Consider the following 19,077-nt stretch of genomic DNA (forward strand, 5'->3'; position numbering starts at 1 on the left):
TCGGTATATCGTAGCAAGGTGATCGCAGCAATTTAACGAGAGCTTTAAATGAAATTTACAGCATCCGAAAAGATTGCGCTGCACCACGTTTACAGTTAATATGAAGGACAATCTAAGCTGCCTTTCAACACGTTTGGATGACATTTAATAACAGACTTTCTTTTATTTTATTTTATTTTTTTTTTTATATAAACCTGGGATTGAAATGAGGAGAATAATTGGTATGAATGAAAAGGCTGTGTAAAATGCAATGGTCTTTCAGCTGGTGATAGCACGTCCATGTCCGCTGTTGTAGACCACACACTACGACTGAAGTGTCTTCAGTGTTTCTGCGCCTTTCAGCGGTCGCCGCACATCAGAGACAGTCGCCCTGTGTTAATGTTAGCCGCGGTCATCCGGGGTCACACAGGTCAGAAATCCTGCCGCATCTCGCTAATGCCAAAGGCGGAGAGTTCTATACTGATGACATCTCAAAGAAGGCATCAGGCACGTGACCGAGGGATGCACACGATGACAAAAGTCATTAATAGACTCAAAAGTACAATTGAACACGTTGTTTTCATTCGAATTATGTTCTCGGTCAATGAAGTTAATAAAACTCTGTTACTCGTTTATCATGTGCCGCTTGTCAGTCTCCGTATTTGATTGACTCCAGCGTGTTTTCACCACGTTTACTTGTGCACCTAAGTTTCCTAATCTCCTCACAGCGTGTACGATTAAAAGTAGGGCGTGTGAAACTATAACCCGGGTCGGTCGGAGATGATCCGTTGTCATGAAAATAAACCCGCCTGCAAGCAGGGAAGAATGAAATTCTGAATCGTAGCCAAATATCTGTATCTACATATGTAGTTTAGTGCTCATCAGTGCCATGGGATTACTAGCAGTGGATCTCTTGATGTACGTAGTTGCTTGTGCAGAATCAGGTACCGCGGCGTAGGTACTGAACCAAAAGCATATGCGTATGTGAAATGTGTTCTCGCTGTTTAGTTCCAAAATAAATTTGCCGTTGCTGGAGAGGCTGTTCTGCGTATATGCAACGCTGTCAAGGCTGTGAGTCAAACACTGTAAAACAGGAAAAGATACAGAGTCTAAAGACTAAACGTGTAAAGTATTAAAGTGCATTTTATTAATCATTGTGCATTATGTAATAATAGGTGTTCCTTACGGTAGTGTGGACTGAAACATTAACCATAAAGATAAAAAAAAAAAAAAAAACACCAAGTAGAAAACTCAGCTGTGCATTTATGTGTTGAATCTCCTGAGTTTATTTTTCCTGTGCACCAACGTCAGAAGAACCCTAACCTCCATGTTCTAACGTCGCGGCGAAAAGCCCGCGAGCAGCGCCGCAGAACGCGACACCTAGCTTCTGGATCAGCTTTCATGCTGGCTGTTTCTCAGTGCACATATCAGTCTGTTGCAGGTTTCAGGAAGTGTCCATTAGGACTTTCTTAAGTTGATTGATTGTGTGGGATCGGAGGGGAAGTGCCAGGCAGGCTTTGCGTTACCTTGATCTTCAGTGTGGGTGTACATTACTTCTCCTTCCCCTGCAGATTCCTTCTGGCCTGCTCTCTGCTTTGCCCGTTTCTGTAAGTTTTATGTTTTGTTCCGTGCTCGAGGGGAATGTTTTGAAGTAGTCGTTCTAAGGTTATGGTTCGGTTTACTTTCTCCTCCCTTAAGACCTCGGACGTTCCCGTATAATCTGAAGGTCGACTCCGCGGTGAAAAATGATTGATGCGAGTTAGAATAATCTGCAGCGGGCTCAGTGAATTTGACCTTTATCGATGTACCAGTTCATCACAAGCAAAACCTCCACATTGGTTTATAACCAGAAAGCTTTCCTTCAGTTTCCCGTTTAAGCTTGCCACACACACTTTTTTTTTTTTTCTTTTTTCTTATTTTTCTCCAAGCAGGTCATTTGAATATTATCGGTCTTTGAAGAGTATGATGAGTTAAGCTACAGCACGCAATTGAACATAAGTCTGAAATTGCCATTTGTGGGCGACCTGCTTCATGTGTCAAGCCAACCAGATGGAATATTAAGTGTCTAATAGCGTATGAATTTGTTGCAGTCTGCTCAGTTGAAGTGGAGGGTTAGTTCATAATTTGATGGGAAATTCAGGCTTTTAAGTGCTTAATTTCCGGATGGAGTATGCTAATATTGTGTTTAAACACTACCCACTCGTGCAGGCGGTACGGTATGTGTCTGCACGTGTTTGATATTAAATGATTGAAGAGATGTTTTATAATCCAGGGATTTTCCTCACTGTCACTTAAATTCAAGTTGTGCATAATGGAGTAGCAGTATGTGCTGTGCCTTTTTTTTTTTTTTTTTTTTTTTTTTTTTTTGTGTCCCCCCTCATCCCCTGCATCATTAGTCTGTCCTGATGTGGTAATTGGAGGATTATTTATTTGTTAATGAGATGTGTGAGCACTACAGAGTTCCAAAATCTCAATCGCTGTACTGCACTTTATTTATTTATTTACTTACTTACTTACTTATTTACTTAAGTCAGAATCAGCAGTGTGCCGTTTTGTCAATGCAAAGCTATGCACACACTGCACGAGCGACCACAGACGAGGCTCACACAACAACAACAATCTTTCACCTGGTGAGATCCTGACTGAAGTGTGCCTGATTCCCCAAATCCCACTTTCTTACAAAAATAAACACGAGAGATTTCTATCATGTGGTTTGTTTTCTGCACAGTTTTGTACAGAAAGAAGGGGGGAAAAAAAGAGAAACGAGAGAAGATTGTGGCGGAAGAAGTAAGGACTGGCTTTGTTGCCGAGTCCCCGAATTAGTCTGTGACTGGGAAATCGGGGTTGAAATCATGTTGTGTGTGTGTGTGTGTGTGTGTGTGTGTGTGTGTTCAGTTTTAGGGATGTTTGAATCCGTGGAAGTTAAGAATATGGTGTTTTTTTAAAAATTTTTTTATTTTATTTTTTTTATAAATGTTATGAGTTTGTGAATATTAAAAAAGAGAGAAAGAAACGGTTAAATTAGAGAACTGTTTTGATTTGACCACTGGCTAGTTGGAAGCAATATATAATCTACTTCTAAAACTAAAATTGTCGTGGAAGAATGTCGTTCTGCTTTGTGTATAGGGGAAAGGTTAGACTTCAGGCTTCTCTGTTTTGGCTAGCCAAAACCAGCACCCAAACTTCTGGACAAAAAGTATTTTCAAAAGGCTTTCTCGTTTAAACGTATGGCTGAAACATGCGCTTTTACCCGTCCGTGCAGGTGGGAGTCTTGAGTGTGGGTTTTTGTCGAGTGTGAAACTCGAGATCAGCAGTGGGAGAGATTGTTGGCTACGGGACCCAGCGAACGAGTTGAAGCCACAACGCACTCTAAACTGCCCTGTGAATCAGAACGTTGAGAGCGAACCAGATGACCAGGCAGGTGGGGGTGAAGGAAAGACGAGAGGGACAAGGAGAAAGGAGTGGAGCAAGTGAGTGAGTTGGACCATGCTGTGAGAGTGAGGGGAGAGGCAGTTTGATGGACGGCGGTGCGGGGATGTGCTCACTCAGCCGAGAGGCTCCCAGAGGGAAGGCAGAATGGAGCACATCATTACGCAGCGAAGGGAAGTGCCGGGCTTGCCCTCTCTCTCTCTCTCTCTCTCTCTCTCTCTCTCTCTCTCTCTCTCTCTCTCTCTCACTGTCCTTCACTCTCGTTCCCTCACTTGTATTACCCCATGCACCACCGCCACAGCACTTCAGTCATTCAGTGGAAGGGGGGGTGGGAGTTTATCCGAGCCATGCGCCGGTGAAACCACAACACGCAGCGATCAAGGTTAAATCATGTAAGTGAAACCACGCACCAACAGTAGTTTTATGCTCGAGTTTGTCTCAGTTTCCACAATGACTTTTCATAACGGGAAGCGTACTGTTGAACTTTCAGCCCAGTTTAGTCAATTTAACACCAGTATGCAGTTTTTAGAATCGCTCATGACTTGTTGTTTACAGTTCACTCTAGAGCATAAATGATCTAAATATACGTAGGCGTGGTTTCCCGAAGTTAGTTAACTTGCATTCTTGTTCCGATGTGTCCAGAGTACCACAGCGCTCACTCAGTTATCGCTTAATACCACTCCATTTACTCTCGGCTAGTCTGTTCGTTTTGGCGTTTTGCTTAGACGTGCGTGGAAATGAAATTCATAACAGGTCCTGACCCATGAAATCGCTGGATTGATTTGCGCTCGGTATAATTTCTGGCTGTCGTTTAATATCTAACCCTGATGGAGCAGTTTCCCAACACGTTCCTGATGGAGCTGCACGCGTGATAAAACTCCTGCTCAGTACACTCGCTTCAGGCTATAATCCGTGTGTGGTGTCACCAGTAAGAGGATTAGCACTATTGTCTTATTACATGCTGACATCTTTTTGTGTTTTGCTGCTAATACCGCTTAAAGGGCTCATATAATGGAAGCCCAAATTTTCCTCGGCTTTCTGAAACAAAAGAGCTTAATATCGTTGAACTATCGTTAAAGTACCGCTCGCTCCACAGTCCATAATGTTGATTTGTTTTTTTTGTTTGTTTTTTTTTTTTTAAGTTATTTTAATATTTTATAGTAACTGGGCAGCAAAAAAAGTCCATTTTGGATTTGTTGTTTCTTTGACATCCATCCGTTCACCTTACAGCAGGTTATCTCTGCACTGCTCCAACAAGCAGTTGAACTCTGTTCTGTCAGAATAACACACAAGCTAAAAATGTACTGTTCTGAAATGGCGTGCTGTGATCTCTGGTAAATTGTCCTCTCCTTTGGTTTTATTATCTGACTCTGGCCCTAACGCACAAGGCTGTATTTGAACAGATGCCATTATTTGTCTCCCAGAGTGTCCTACGCGGTTCTACACGTGTTACAGGCCGAGGCATGGTGCGCCTCGTGTAGAATATGGGACGTTTTTAAGCAGCTAACGCATGTTGTACTACTTATCCTTGAAACGCTGGCACTTACAACTCTATTGTATTCTACTCTGACTGTCTGCTGAGGTTTAAAGAAGATATGTACCAGTACAAAGTATCCGGGCAAAATCTTAAATGCAAATCGCAGAAGCCCTGTTGAGTGCTTTTCTGTTTGAGCCTTGTACATGAAGAGCTGCTTTATTGCATTTCTCCTCATTAGTTTCGCAGACCGGTCTGGTCTAGACATAAAATATCCCGTGAAACGTTGTCTCCGCTTAGCAGCATGCCGTATTGCCCAGAGCCTAGTTAAGCTAATTCAAAGCAGGTTCTGTTTACACAAGATGGGTGAAACAAGTATATGCGAGGCAGTTGTGGACCTATAGCAAGGAAAAAGGAGAGGAGGACGTGCAGGCAAGTAGCACACGTGGCACGTCAAAGAATGTGACGGGGCTTCTGCTGATGGACGAAGCTAAGAAGTGTTTAGCACCGCCACACCACCTATCTGTCAGTCTCAAATAAGCCAGGCAGCATGTGGCACGAAAGGTCATCCGGGGGAGGAAACTCTCTATTATGGACAGATGATGGAGTCAGCTTTCTGCCTCTGGAGACAGAGCACTTGCAGTCAGTGAAGCATTGACTTGCTTGGCAAGTCGTGCTGCTTTTTCTTTTTTCCCCCTCTTAGCTTTCGACAGTTGGTTGTATTCTGGCAGCACTATAGGAACGCAATACTGATCTGCAGTGCTTCTCATCACGGACCATGGGCTGGAAATTATACGTATAACTTTTTAACTCCTAGTTTGGGATTGATGGATATGACCAGGCATTACGGCTACAACACGAACACAAAGACTGTGTGTCTCATCACCTGCGTCAGCTCCACTGTACTGTGGCCTGCTACATACCTGTCTCTCTGTATCCGTGTGTCCATCCAAGTTGCAAAATTAACTTATGTGGGAATAATTTGAATCTTGCGTTAAAACATTTGGGAACAAAGCACCGTTTCCATCCCATGTGTTCAAGAGAACAAAATCGCCGCTTCCTGGGAAACTGGCGCACAGTATCGATGCACATGGAAGCCGTGGCAACCGGGGAAGTCACCGTGGCTCTTTTTTCCAAATATCATAAATGACGTGCGCGTCAGAGCATGCAGAAGAAACTGCACCGCAAACCTCATGTTATCTTGCGAGGAACTGAATCGTGCGAAAGTGTCGGGACATCCCGTACCCTATTTTTACCGTCCACGGGATGGCGAAAGTCTGGAGAACTTGGTTTCTTTCAGTGTCTCTTTGGGTCCATCGTGCTGTGTTGCTCTTCGTCGCACTGTGCATACTGTGTTGCTCGGTCTCTCTGGCGTGTTGCCTCCCTGTGGCGCTCTGTGTCTCTGTCTCTAGGTCAGTTCGTGTTGCCCGGTGTATCTCCCTCGGTCTCTCTGCGTGCCTCTGTCTCACCCCTTTAATTTCAGCTGACAATACTACTGCAATTGTAACTTCATATACAATATATAATTACATTTTTAAAAGCATTATTTGTTCATTTTTGCGTTCATATGTTACTTATCAAGGCATTTTATTGATGTATTTCTGTGTTCGATCACAACTTCATTAAACGTCTGGTGTTCCATCATACAGTCCTCCAAGCATGATGTGACGATTTAAATATCTGCACGTGCTGCTGCAAGAAATCGCGTCACATGCGCAAGAGTAAGAGCAACCGCTAGAAATCTAACTACAAATGTATCAGTAAACTTCCCATACGTGTCTTCAGCTCCCGAGTAAAGAGGAGAGCGAGCCGTTCCTACGTGCCTACGCTTCTCCTTACTGATCGTTCAAGTGCGGCTCAGTTCACGTACAAACAGTCCGAATCTAAAGCATGTTTAAAGTGTCCCCACATATCACTGACAACAGTGAACTAATTGCTATCGATCAGAGTTATGTTTATCTATTGCACACATTTTGAAATGCAGTGTGTGACCGCGTTAAGTGTTTGAATGGTGAGCAGGCTGCCTTACGCACTCCGGTAAACGCAAACTAGCGAGGAAAACTAGTCAACAGCTGTTAGCACCTCGGTTCCTTCGGTGTTGACGTTTTAAGCCACATGACCGTGCCCTCTGTTAGTCATGTGCTGTAAAGCACACAGGATATGACTGCTGAATATAACCGACTGGTGCTGCACTGTTTAATATAGTCTATAGAGTTGCAAATTACTTTCTAGCAACGAAACTCGCCGGCTAATTCATGTCTAAGCTTTACCAGGGAACTGCTTCTTCTCAGCCTGTGTTGCTGTCTTTCTGCCCCTCCTCTCCTCTATGCTCGCTCGCGCTCTCTCTCTCTCTCTCTCCCCCTCTCCCTGACATTGTGCTGCCAAGTTGGAAATACGGCATGTTGTTTTCTTGGAATGGATTAATAAATCATTTTTGAGAAAGACGAAATGTACTTTGTGGTCATCAGTACACCTGGGCAGGCCTTCTTAAGTTTCACGTATGTGTGAGAAACAATGCCTATGTCTGTGTTCCTTTTTCTGCCTTTTCTTTAAGATTCGTTAGTCTGTCCTTCATCCAGTCTGTATTTTGCAATCTCTAAACGATCCGCGAAAGGAGAACCGAGAAGAATCCGAAAAGAGGGGGAAGTGAGCGTTAGATGTCCTCTGTCTAGTCTGGAACCCAGGTGTTCCCTGAGGGTTTACGTACTCCATCTCGGCTTTGACGAACCCGGTGCCGCACTACTCCTCGTTTAGTGGAATGGCTTATGGGAGCTGAATCCCAGAGCTTGTTTGGTGCCACAACCAGTGGTGCCATGACCCCCCCCCCCCCTTTCCTGTTGAGGGCTTAACATGGTTGTACTAGAGGAACAGGCTTCTCTGCTGATGACTGCATATGAATGTTTTCTGCCACAGCTCTAATGGAGAAGAGATTTCAGCTTGCAGTTTATCTAAGATTTTACATCAGGATTTTTGGAAATGGGAACAGAGTAAAGAAGCAAAACATCTTCAGCTGCACTGTGGAGGGAATGGTATGCACAGTCATTATTTTCCTCTCTCTCTCAGCATCCAAGAGATTTCTGCTCATGAGGTTGAGTAATGGAATCCTTATGGTGCACAAAACGCATTCACTCTGCAGGGAGAAATACTAGTAGTGGCTAGAGCTTGGGTTGCTGCTGCCCAATCCAGCACCAGTATTTACATTCCTGTCGGTCAGGCCTGCACTACTGGTGTTGCTATGATTATTTGTATCTCTGACATGTCATCCGTCAGTACATTATAGACCACTTCAGTCCAAGAGGCTGCTGCCCGTAATCCTGTGTCTCTTGAAGAGCTGTTTTTAATTGAGGACTTTTCTATAGCCTCTCTTCACTCAAGTACTCTTATTCTGCCACCCCATTGTGAGTGTCGTCTCATTTATCTCTGTTACCTGACACTCCACGTTCACCTTAAGCTGAGTGCATAAATCTCGAACAAAACACACTTTATCTAAAAGGTGGATATTGGTGTATACCATGAAGGAACTTGCTACCTGCTGAAGGCAGTTATTTGGATCATTGGAAGGCCAGGTCTTTATTTATATTTTTATTTATATATATATATATATATATATATATATATATATATATATATATAAAAATAAATTTATCTTTCTTTTTAGGCCTGTGATTCTGATTGAGCTTTGTGCAACCTCCTTGTTGCTTGCTGCCTGGACTTTGAGTATAGTGTGTCAGTGACGGTCGTTTTATAGCTTCTGGCCCACTTGACTGCAGATTGAAGGGGCGGTTGAGAGGAGGAACTGTCGATCACTGTCTAAGAGGGTGGTGAAAAGCAGCTGTCTGCTACTAGCCTGTCTGGTGTAAAGTGTCTAGAGGTTGGCATTCACTGTGATGTGGTACTTCTACACTGGTGGAGCAGTTAGCCCGAGCTCCTGAGCGGTAGCTGTTTCATCACTATTCTCACTTGAAATGATTTCAGTTTCACCCACAACTGCTTTGAGTGAGCGGGCACCAATCTGATTCCAAAAGTTTGTTTGCATTTGGTAGTCTGATCTGCTTCATGGAGAGATGCTGTCTTGGTAAGTGAACAGAGCATGATTCAGCTCTTGGTCATGTGCTGGCCAGTAAATAATGCATTGTGGTGTGTGTGTGTGTGTGTGTGTGTGTGTGGTGTTTTTTTTTTTTTTTTTTTGCGCCTTGTCGTGGCAGGTTTATCAGTGGTCCTGACATGCCAGCGAGCATTCATGGCTGAATTACAGCTGGCACTGAATCAAGGCTTAACCGCCTGGCCTATTTCTGCTCCTCTGATCTACGCATGATACAAATCTCGGCGCTTGGCAGCATAACCTGAGCGAGAGGGAGGGTTTGAGCAAATCAATCACAGCCCTGTCCACCTCCAGCACTGCTCCCGGCCTAACCTCAGGTGGGAAGCGATTTCGGATGCCCGTTAGAGGTAGACTCAGCCAAGCAGGCATTTAGCAAGGCCTCAGTGCACACTTCTGACAAATCCCTCAGCTGGATCAGGGAAAATACCTCTAGGCTCTCCTATAGTGGTTAGACTGAGTTATACCACTTACCGCTGAACTTTTCTGTTGGCTTGTTTTTGCTTTTATAGCGTGTTTCAAAACATTCTTTTTAAACAAGTATGTAATTGCTGAAAATTTGGTTGTCTTCACCTTTTGAGATTTATTTGAATTAATTCTCCATGTCCTGGGCTGCATTTTATTTTATTTTTTAAATTGAATACAGACATTCCTCCTATAGATGTTCCAGCACTAATCCCCCTCCCTTTTTGTGGTTGGCATTTTTCCCAGTGGTTCTGTAATTCCCATAGCTCAGACTCATCTGGATTGCTCATAGAGATGGTATTGATTATGATGTTGTGCTGGTCCCTTTGACATGATTCCCTATTATGAGGAGATTGATTGTCTTGTGATTTGGCTAGTCCCTGTGGAACATGCAGCCCGTCTGTCAGTGGCCTAAAGAGTCATCTTTGGGATGCTTAGCCACTTCAGGGCCAAGATTTACTCCACAAGAGAGGCAGCTATTTTCTTCTGTAGTGTTGTCTATCGCATCGCTATTGATGAGATGGATCAATAAGAATGTTTTGTATATTAATACAAAAGAAAGATCTTCTTGGAGTACCTGATTTCAAAAAACACACAATGAGCTATATGACTAAGTTTGCAGAATTAGTTTTTGAGTTTTGCTTCTTGGTAAAATTGTTAGTTTTTGTTAAAAGAAATGTGCCCTATAGGAATATTTCACCTCAAAGCCAGACTTCCTCTCCTTCCCTCCCCTTCCCCCCCCTTTAGTAAAACCATTGTCACGGTGTCTAACGCAGAAAAGTGCAGACGTGGCAACAGTGACAAATGATGACAAATTTTATTAAAAAGGAGTCCGTCCGATCAAGGAACATCGTTTTGACTGATGTGTGGTGTCTCTTTCAGGGTGTAACATACCTTGCAAATAGTGCTGTGCCAAATATACACCAAATTCAACTGTTAAATGAATTTGAAACGGTAAAATAATTAGAATTCTGTTTGCCTTGCCAAACAGTGTGTGGTGCCACCTTAATGTGGTGTGACGTTTGACCCTGCTCTTGTCTACTAGCTAGCACTGGCTCAAGAGTAACCGAGTGTGCGCTAGCTTGCACTCGGAAAATGTGTGCTGTTTAAATGTCCCATTTGTGAAGGATTTGAAATAACTTCTGGAGTGGGAGTGAGGCGGAAGTAACGAAGTGCTAGATTTCAGTCTCGTTAAAGAAGTATAAGCCTTGAAGAAATTGTACGGTCAGCTGTTAATGCGTTTGTTGTCGGTTCGATGTAATTAGATGATGGGATTTAATGCCTTTCTTTAAATGATCATAATGGATAATCTTGAGTGCCTTTTTTTTTAAAAAAATTTTTTTTTTTTTTTTTTATAAAGGATATTTGCATATTCAGGTCTGTATTTGGCAGAGTATTTGAATAACAAAGTAACCGATATGTGCAGCCCTACTTTTAAGTGAACAAGACCCAACTTCACGACTTGTTCCTCTCTCTGATCTGTGACCTGTTAAGTGAATTGTTTTAAAAGATGGCCTTCAACCAATTAGCAGATGGAAGATAACCAAGGCAGGTTGCCATGTCAAAATGTTTAGACAACGTGAACAGTGCTAGAGGGCTCTCTGGCTCTCTTCCCCCATTTCCGCCCATGTTCAGTCTAGTTGCTTTGTTACCCCCAGCTGCTGCCAGATGTCTGCCATTATACTCGAGGAGCATGAGCTGGCCTGGGCTGTGCACAGTTCTGCCTCAGATCTCAACCACAGCCCCTTGGCTTTTAATTAACTCAACCGTGCACTGGGAGGAGAGAGAGCCTGCAGCACATGGATGTTGTCTGGACTCTTTGTGGGTTTGTCTAGGACTGAGAGGTGTATTTGTGCAAAAAAAAAAAGTGAATAGCCACAAGGCTTTCACCATGTCATTGTACAACACGGAGTTGTTGTAATCAGATCTGTCCACCCGTGGTGGCGTTTGGCCTCATGTACTGGCAGGACAGATTGCGAAGCACTGCGCAGTCTCCTTTTCGCTGAATGAGGCCAACCCCCCAGGCCATAATTAGATTAGTGCCTGTCATTGTCCCACACCTGTGATCCTCACACTCATTTGTTAAGAGAGTGGAGTGATGGGATTAGGCTTGTAACAGGCACCCACAGCTGGAGCATAGCGTAGCACAGTTTAGCACGGACATAATAATAAGGAGCCTGAGCCTGCCGTAGACGCACACAATGTGATTTTAGAGCATGGATGTTCTTTGAATAAAATATTTGTATGCTCCTCTGTAAAATTGTTTAGCTCCATTATTGTGAACCTGTTATCATTTTGCCTGCTTGTTGTGACCTGGTAATGAGCTTGATATCACATGGCATGATGCTTATGCAGGGGCCAGGGTTCCTTTAGTTATCTATTTATTTCATTTTTAATGCAGTGTGTTGGTTTTTTTTTTTTTTTTTTCCCACGTAGTTTTCTCTAACAGTCCTAGCCTATTCTCGAACACTAGTTGAGATTCCCCTGTAATGCCGCAGCTACAAATCCAGAAGGGCGAAACCTTAAATGAACACACACGAAGCCAGCCGTCACATCTTTTAAACAATAGTGTAAGCAGTTAAGACCAGTTTACACTGCTGCATTAGTGATCTCTCTCACGCCTGTCTCACAGAACGGTTTGGCTTCCTTTTCAAGCAATGTTTTGATCCACACCATTTCTGTCAATGCGTGACTCAATCTGTCCAACGTTTATATTCTCCAAGTGGGTATTTATTTATTTATTTATTTATTTATTTATTTATTTATTAAAATTGCACAGCAGTAACACACAAACTCTCCACCTCCCTCATTCTGTTATGATTATAAAGAAAACAAGGTCATGATTTTGCAAAGTGTTTGTATAGTAGTAACGCAATAGAAATACTCTCTGTCTAGCTCTATTGTTCTGTTGTAAAATCCGACTTTACACTACTTGCATTCAAGGAAGGAGTTTTGAAAGTTTGGTTGACGTTATTATGGCCCCCATTTGGCAACGGCTAGTCCTCATGAACTGTTATCTTTTGATCATGTCAGTTTAATTATTAACCCAGCAAAGCAATCTGTACACCTACTCGTTCATGAAATTCTCTAATCACTGGTTTGAGTATTTCGGTATCTGCTGATATCCTGGGACTTTCACTTACAACAGTCCCTAGAGTTTACCCAGACTGGTGCAATAAAGGAAAAAACATCCAGTGAGTGGCAGTTCTGCAGGCGGAAATGTCTTGTTGATGAGAGAGGTCAACTGAGAACTGGTCCGAGCTGACAGAAAGGCTACAGTAACGGTATGAATCCAGCTTTCCTTGCGTCAATAGTCCAGGTGGTGTAATGCTGGGGGGAATGTTTTCTTGGCACACTTATGTTAATACCAATCATTCATTCCTTGAATGCCACAGCCTATTTGAGTGTTGTTGCTGACCGTGTACGTCCGTGTACATGGTCACAATTTACCCAACTTCTAATGCTGACTTCAAGCATGAATGCACCAGGTCACAAAGCAAAAGTCGTCTCAAACTGGTTTCATCATGACATTCGGTACGTTTACATGGACAGCAATAATCTGATATTAACCAGATTAAGTCGATACTCTGATTAAGAAACTATAATGTAAACAGCGATTATTGATGACCTTAATCTGATTAAGGTCATACTCGAAGTAAACACAAATGGAATTAAGACGTGTGGAGTATTTCCTGTTTTAGTCACATTATCGAGGTGTATTACAGACATGTACACACCTTAATCACACTATTAATGTCGTGTGGGAGTTTTCACCGCATTTTACAAAAGGACACGTACACACACGGCAGTGCTCAACCGTCTGACGGCAAACGAGAGCACGGCTGCGTCCCAAACCGCATACTTACCTACTGTGTAGTGGGTGAAATAAATGTCTCTCGGCTACTATATAGACGGTAAGTACACTGTTTGGGACGCAGCCCACGGCTTCAAGCAGTCGTCTATTAGCACGTATAGCATGATAATTTCGTAAAATTAAACATGAAACACCCAAAACTGTATACGGTACCATAACGAAGACCAACTGCATGTCGATACATGAAATTCTGGAGGGACGTCGGACAGCGTGGCGTGGTGACGTAATGACGTGTGCTGTTAATCTATGTTCTATAACATGTAATACGGGAACATGAAAAGAATATTCTAAAAGCAACTCATGTAAACACTTTAATCACAATCTTGTCTTATTCACAATAAGGTCAGTAATTAGATTACTGCTGTCCATGTAAACGTAGTCAATGAGTTCAGTGTTGTTCAGTGGCCTTCCAAGTCACCAGATCTGAATCCAATAGAAGACCTAAGGGATGTGGTAGAATGGGAGAATTGCAGCATGAAAGTGCCCCTGATAAATGTGCAGGAATTGTGTGATGTAATCATGTCAACATGAACCAGAATCTCAGTGGAATGTTTCCAACATCTTATGGAATCCATGGCATGAAGAACTGAGGCTGTTTTGAGAGCAAAGCAAGGCCCTATGCAGTATTAGTACAGTGTTCTTAATAAAGTGCCCGGATTATATATCTTGAGTCTTTTACTTAAGCTCTTTGATATGGAAAGCTGTATTGGCAGCTTTTTCCCACCCAGGTTTGTTTTTGTTTGATGAGTTACAAATAATGGCATATTTGTTTTGAGTGTGTGTTTTCATTGTTCAAAATATCTCAGACTGTTTTGAATGATTTCTCATCATGCCAGTGATTTTAATCTATTTTTGTACCAAAGCTGAGCATAATGAAATCAAGAACACATCAATGACCCAGACAGTAATGCGTTTCTTTTATCCTGTTTCGATATTGAACTCGGGTAATTGGTATGCAGTTGGTATTGAGGTAGAACCACGTTCAGTCAGGTTAGGGTGTAGTTTTGATGTATTCAGCATGTTCCCCCTTTAACATGCACACACTGTGAACTCTGCATGGCCCCACAGGAAGCCCAGGATAAACTCCCAGCTGGTGGCTCAGCAGGTGGCGCAGCAGTACGCCACCCCTCCCCCTGCAAAGAAAGAAAAGAAGGAGAAGCCGGAGAGACCTGAGAAGGAGAGGGCCGATGGCGAGCGACCAGAGCGGAACCTGCCTGATGTTGAACACCCAGCCAAGGAGAAGGTTGAGAAGGACCATGCTGACCAAGAGAAGAAGGACCGAGAGAAAGAAATCACTGTTGCCCTACCGAAGAAACCCAGCAGCAAAAAGACCAGGTACTGCACGTTGTCTGCATATTACTGCAAAGCACATTAACGTAAATCTTTTTTCTAACTCGTATTAACTGCTTCTCGTCGTTCCTCTTCAGGCCCAAGATGGACAACCATCAAAGCCCACCAAGTGAAAGAAACAGTATACAGTCTGGGAAATCAACCACCAAGACTAAAAACTCTCACATCTCAAGGTGCTTCGGTTTCCATCTTTATTATTTTTGTGTTTTTATTTTTAACTTGCTGAGGGAGCTATAGTTTCTGATCTCATGTCTTATTAGAATGTTTAATTCCATCCCATTTAGGAAAGGGGGAAAAAAATGGTAGTATATTAATAACTGCAGTTTGAGATGCCTTCCCTCAACTTGAATAGCTACTGTTAGTCATTCTGTCACTGAACAAAGCTGGCAGACAGCCACAGTGCATCTCAATGTAAGAGCTGCTCTGATTCACAAATGCAGCCCCCCTCGCTCTACCCTGTTCTTTCTCCTTCCCTGTCTCTGAATGAGCGCGTTAGTCGTGGGCTGTGCTCAAATGAGCAGTGCAAGGTTTCACTCCCACACACTCTCTGCTGGCTGTTTTCCCACTGATCTGTCTAGGCCTGGCCGATAGGACGACGTAATCGGATATCAGCCATGTCTAACACATAATTGCCATTAATCCTGCATGCACAATGATTCCATTTTCCCTAGAAAAAAAAGAAGTATACAGAACTACAGTGGTGTGTGTGTGTGTGTGTGTGTGTGTGTGGGGGGGGGGGGGGGGGGTTTTTTTTTTTTTTTTTTTTTTTTTTTTTTTATAAATCATTTTATGAAATGCTACCACCAGCTTACCAAAATACTCAATTATGAGTCTAGTGATTGTTGTAGCATTAAAGTAAATTAGTAAAGGCAGCAGGCAGGTTCAATAAATTTACAAGGGTAAGATCGCACGTTGGGCTCTTGAGGCGAGGAGGATGGAGGTGCATTGCGCTCATCAGAAAGGCTGTGACGTTTATGAGCCCCCAGTGAGACGCCGCACACAGCACTGTGGTGCACTGCGATGGTCACCACATACACCTTGATGGTAGAGTGGGGCTTTCCTCTGTGGAGCTGTCCCTTTAGGAAGGTTACTCCAACTGCATCCCTCAGTCACAGAGGGATCGATGGTTTAAATGCATGCAGCAAAATGGAACCAGTCTGTCTCCATTTCGCTAAACGTAGGTTTTCATCCAGTAAAACCACCAGTTGCACTGTTTCAACAGCAGGCATGCGTAATCTCGAGGACAAATAAATTCTCTCTCTCTCTCTGTCTGTCTATCTCTCAATCATTGCTAAGGAGCTTGAACAAAGCATAGCAGACAGTTGAAGATCTCCTTTAATGCTGTCAGTATAGGCTGTACGCTGTGGCACAGTGACCCGTTGCAGTGCGGAAGACCACAGGTTTTTTTGGGTTTTTTTTTTTTTTTTTTAAAAAGAAAAGGTTAGCCACATGCAAGCTTCCCTTGTACACAGGCCTCACTGGCTGGCACTGTAGCAAGGTGTTGGAAGATAGTGAATGAGCTCACAGATCTGGGTAACACCGTAAACTCGACAACAGCAATATATTGTTGGAGACCACTCAACTGTGTTAGACAGTGTTCATATCACTAATGGTCCATGGCTTGAATTTTACTGCATTTCTATTTTTCTTTGTACTCTCTTATATTCTATTGAAAGAGAAAGATCCTTGCACATCCCAATACATGGGAATAACATTTGTTACTTAACTTCTGTTCAGCAGACCCAAATTGAAGAACGTGGATCGGAGCACGGCCCAGCAGCTGGCCATCACGGTGGGGAACGTGACGGTAATCATAACGGACTTTAAAGAGAAGACGCGTTCGTCCTCCACGTCCTCCTCGACGGTGACGTCCAGTGCCGCCTCTGAGCAGCAGCACCCGAGCTCGGGCTCCGAGAGCATGGACAAGAGCTCGTCACGTGCCTCCACTCCTAAACGAGACCTCTCACTTGGCCATGATGAGTCATTCTGAGCCTTCAAACTGCTCTTGGACACTGTGGAGAATACTGGCTGTTCTGCAGTTCTCCTATGCCCTGCTCTCATTCCGCCCATCTGCTTTCTATTACCAAAAGAGGGACGAATATCTGCTACATCCCCCACATTTACACAAACGTTGATGTGCGCATACGTTCCCTGATTGGAGATAATTTCATCTCTCTGGACCCTTAGCAGTGGATTCTCAGCATCGTCCTTGGTAGCACTGGAGTGACAGCAGGGCCAATGAGATGGCATCCCCACTCTTGTATGTATTGTTTTATACTTGTAAGTAAACATCTGGCTGAATCAACTTCTTTTTTTTTTTTTTTTTTTTTTTTGTGTATTAAAAAAAAAAAGGTCTGCTGTGCACAATAACCACCTACACTTTAACAATTTCCTGAATAGCTATGACACTTATTTATTATCTGTCGTGTCTTAATACTTTGAGATTTTTCCCATTGAAGCTTCGCTAAGTAGCATGGCTGATGGTTCCATTTTACAATTTTAATGATATTTTAATGCGTTCGAATTGTTTTCCTGGAGCCCCCTGAGAAACTGTCCCACATTGGTGCTAGCTACACTGTGAATCCCTTTTTTTTTTTTTTTTTTTTTTTTTTTTCTCTTTTTTCTTTCTTTTTTTTTTTCTTTCCTGCTCAGACTGTCTTTCACACTTCAAGGTCCTTAAGCTTAAAGCCTATTTCACTCATTTTTCTGCCATTCCACATCAGCTATTCTTTTTTTTTTTTTTTTTTTTTTTCTTTTCTTCCTTCCTTCCTTCCTTTCTTTCTTTCTCTCCCCCAAGTGAGTGCTGGCTGTCTGCTTTTCATGGTGGCATTTTCAGCCCTCGTTTTGCCTGGCAGGTCTGATTTCTAGCTTTTCCACAGTCCAGACTTTGTAACCTGGTCCCTGTGATGCCTGTCTTTTGACATCTGTGAATAGAACCTCATATTTTACACTTGCAGTGCAGTTTATATGAATTAATGGCATTGTTTGGCAGAGGTATTTTGTAACTTATTGGTTATTTATGGCATGTAGTACAAACACTAAACACGTTTAAGTTAAGAAACTAGTCTAATTGGTCTGGTTTTAAGTTATGCCATACCGACCCACATTATCATTTTCTTACAGAGTGCATTCCAGCATACCTGAATCACAGTTACAGCTTCAGACTTTTTGTTTGGTGAAGGATAAAGTAAGACAAAATGAAGATCTAGACTGTAACTTGGGACTCGGGTGACTTACTAATTGTTTAGAACCGCATGATCTCGCTGAAGGGAAACAGAGGACACAATAAGTTTGTGTTTTTTCTTCTTTTTGGTCACATTGTCCAGAGTGTTCAGCTGTGTTTCAGACAAAATCTCACACCCTGCCATAATGGCCAACAATAAGAGTACTAATGCCTAACTATCCCTTAAAAAAAAAAAAAAATTAAAATAAATAATCCACTTAGCTTCCTCTTGAACTGTATTAAAAATGTATAAAGTATGTGTATATGATACGAGTTTTATTTATTGAAGGACCAAAGGAATTTGATATTGACATGATAGACAAATAATTTGAATTGTAATGATCATATGTGTGATATACAGTATATATAATACATTTTAAATAAAATCTAATATAATCCATATCTAATTCTTGCTAATTCTTGTCCACAACATACTGTGAAACTCATCAGTTGCTTTGGAATCAAACCTGTAAAGACCACATCAGCGTTAGATGTTGTACATTACAGCGTCGGTTCTTCCAAGACGCGGTCAGTTAGAGGGTCACTTCTTGTACAACAGTATTGCAATATTTAAAGTTTGGTCATCAATTGAATTGCTTAATAAGTAATGTTCTAGTAACCGGTTAATGTTTAGAATCAGAAGTGTGAACAGCTGTGAAATAGATCACTTGTGTATCACTTGTAACAGAATTGAAGACTTGGTTTTTACTCCTCCAGTGACGGGATGAATTGAAGTTTTGTTTTTGTTTTCTTTCTTCCAGTGGCTTTGGGATATGTTCTTTTGAGACAGCAGTAGTGCATAGTTCTCTAGTGTTGTGTACAAATGAAGGCTTTACTGGGTCGGTTTGTGAGACAGTAACCACGTCTTGTTTGTGTATTTGTGATCTTAACCAGTGATTTTTTTTTTTTTTTTTGGATTCCGAAAGCATCAAGTTGTAACCACTCTCGAAGACTCACATCACCCGATCTGTGCTTAATTCAACTATGAACCATGTTTGTGGTTCGCTTGGCAGTTGTACTGAATTGGTATGACTTTTTTTTTTTTTTTTTTTTCTTTCTTTCTTTCTTTTGAGAATATGCAATGTGAACACAACATGAAGAAAACTACATTGGGCAAATTACCAAAAAAAAAAAAAAGTGTGGGGGCGGGGTTTATTTAACGTTTCAAAAGCTTGCCACATTTG

At 42.3% G+C, this 19,077-nt stretch overlaps 1 protein-coding gene across 2 annotated transcripts in view; it reads left to right on the plus strand.

The window, feature by feature from the left end:
• Positions 1–18,623, plus strand: part of rybpb (RING1 and YY1 binding protein b) — a 25,510-nt gene extending 6,887 nt beyond the window's left edge. The window contains exons 3-5 of one of the 2 annotated variants that reach the window (XM_053636095.1): positions 14,389–14,655; positions 14,748–14,843; positions 16,408–18,623. In XM_053636095.1, coding sequence (XP_053492070.1) covers positions 14,389–14,655; positions 14,748–14,843; positions 16,408–16,660 — 616 coding nt within the window. In that variant the 3' untranslated portion in view covers positions 16,661–18,623. The remainder of the gene's footprint in view (positions 1–14,388; positions 14,656–14,747; positions 14,844–16,407) is intronic. The other variant, XM_053636096.1, reaches the window with a different exon arrangement.
• The last annotated feature ends 454 nt before the right edge of the window (positions 18,624–19,077 follow it).

The sequence above is a fragment of the Ictalurus furcatus genome, chromosome 11 (genome assembly GCF_023375685.1).
Source record: "Ictalurus furcatus strain D&B chromosome 11, Billie_1.0, whole genome shotgun sequence".
NCBI lineage: Eukaryota > Metazoa > Chordata > Actinopteri > Siluriformes > Ictaluridae > Ictalurus > Ictalurus furcatus.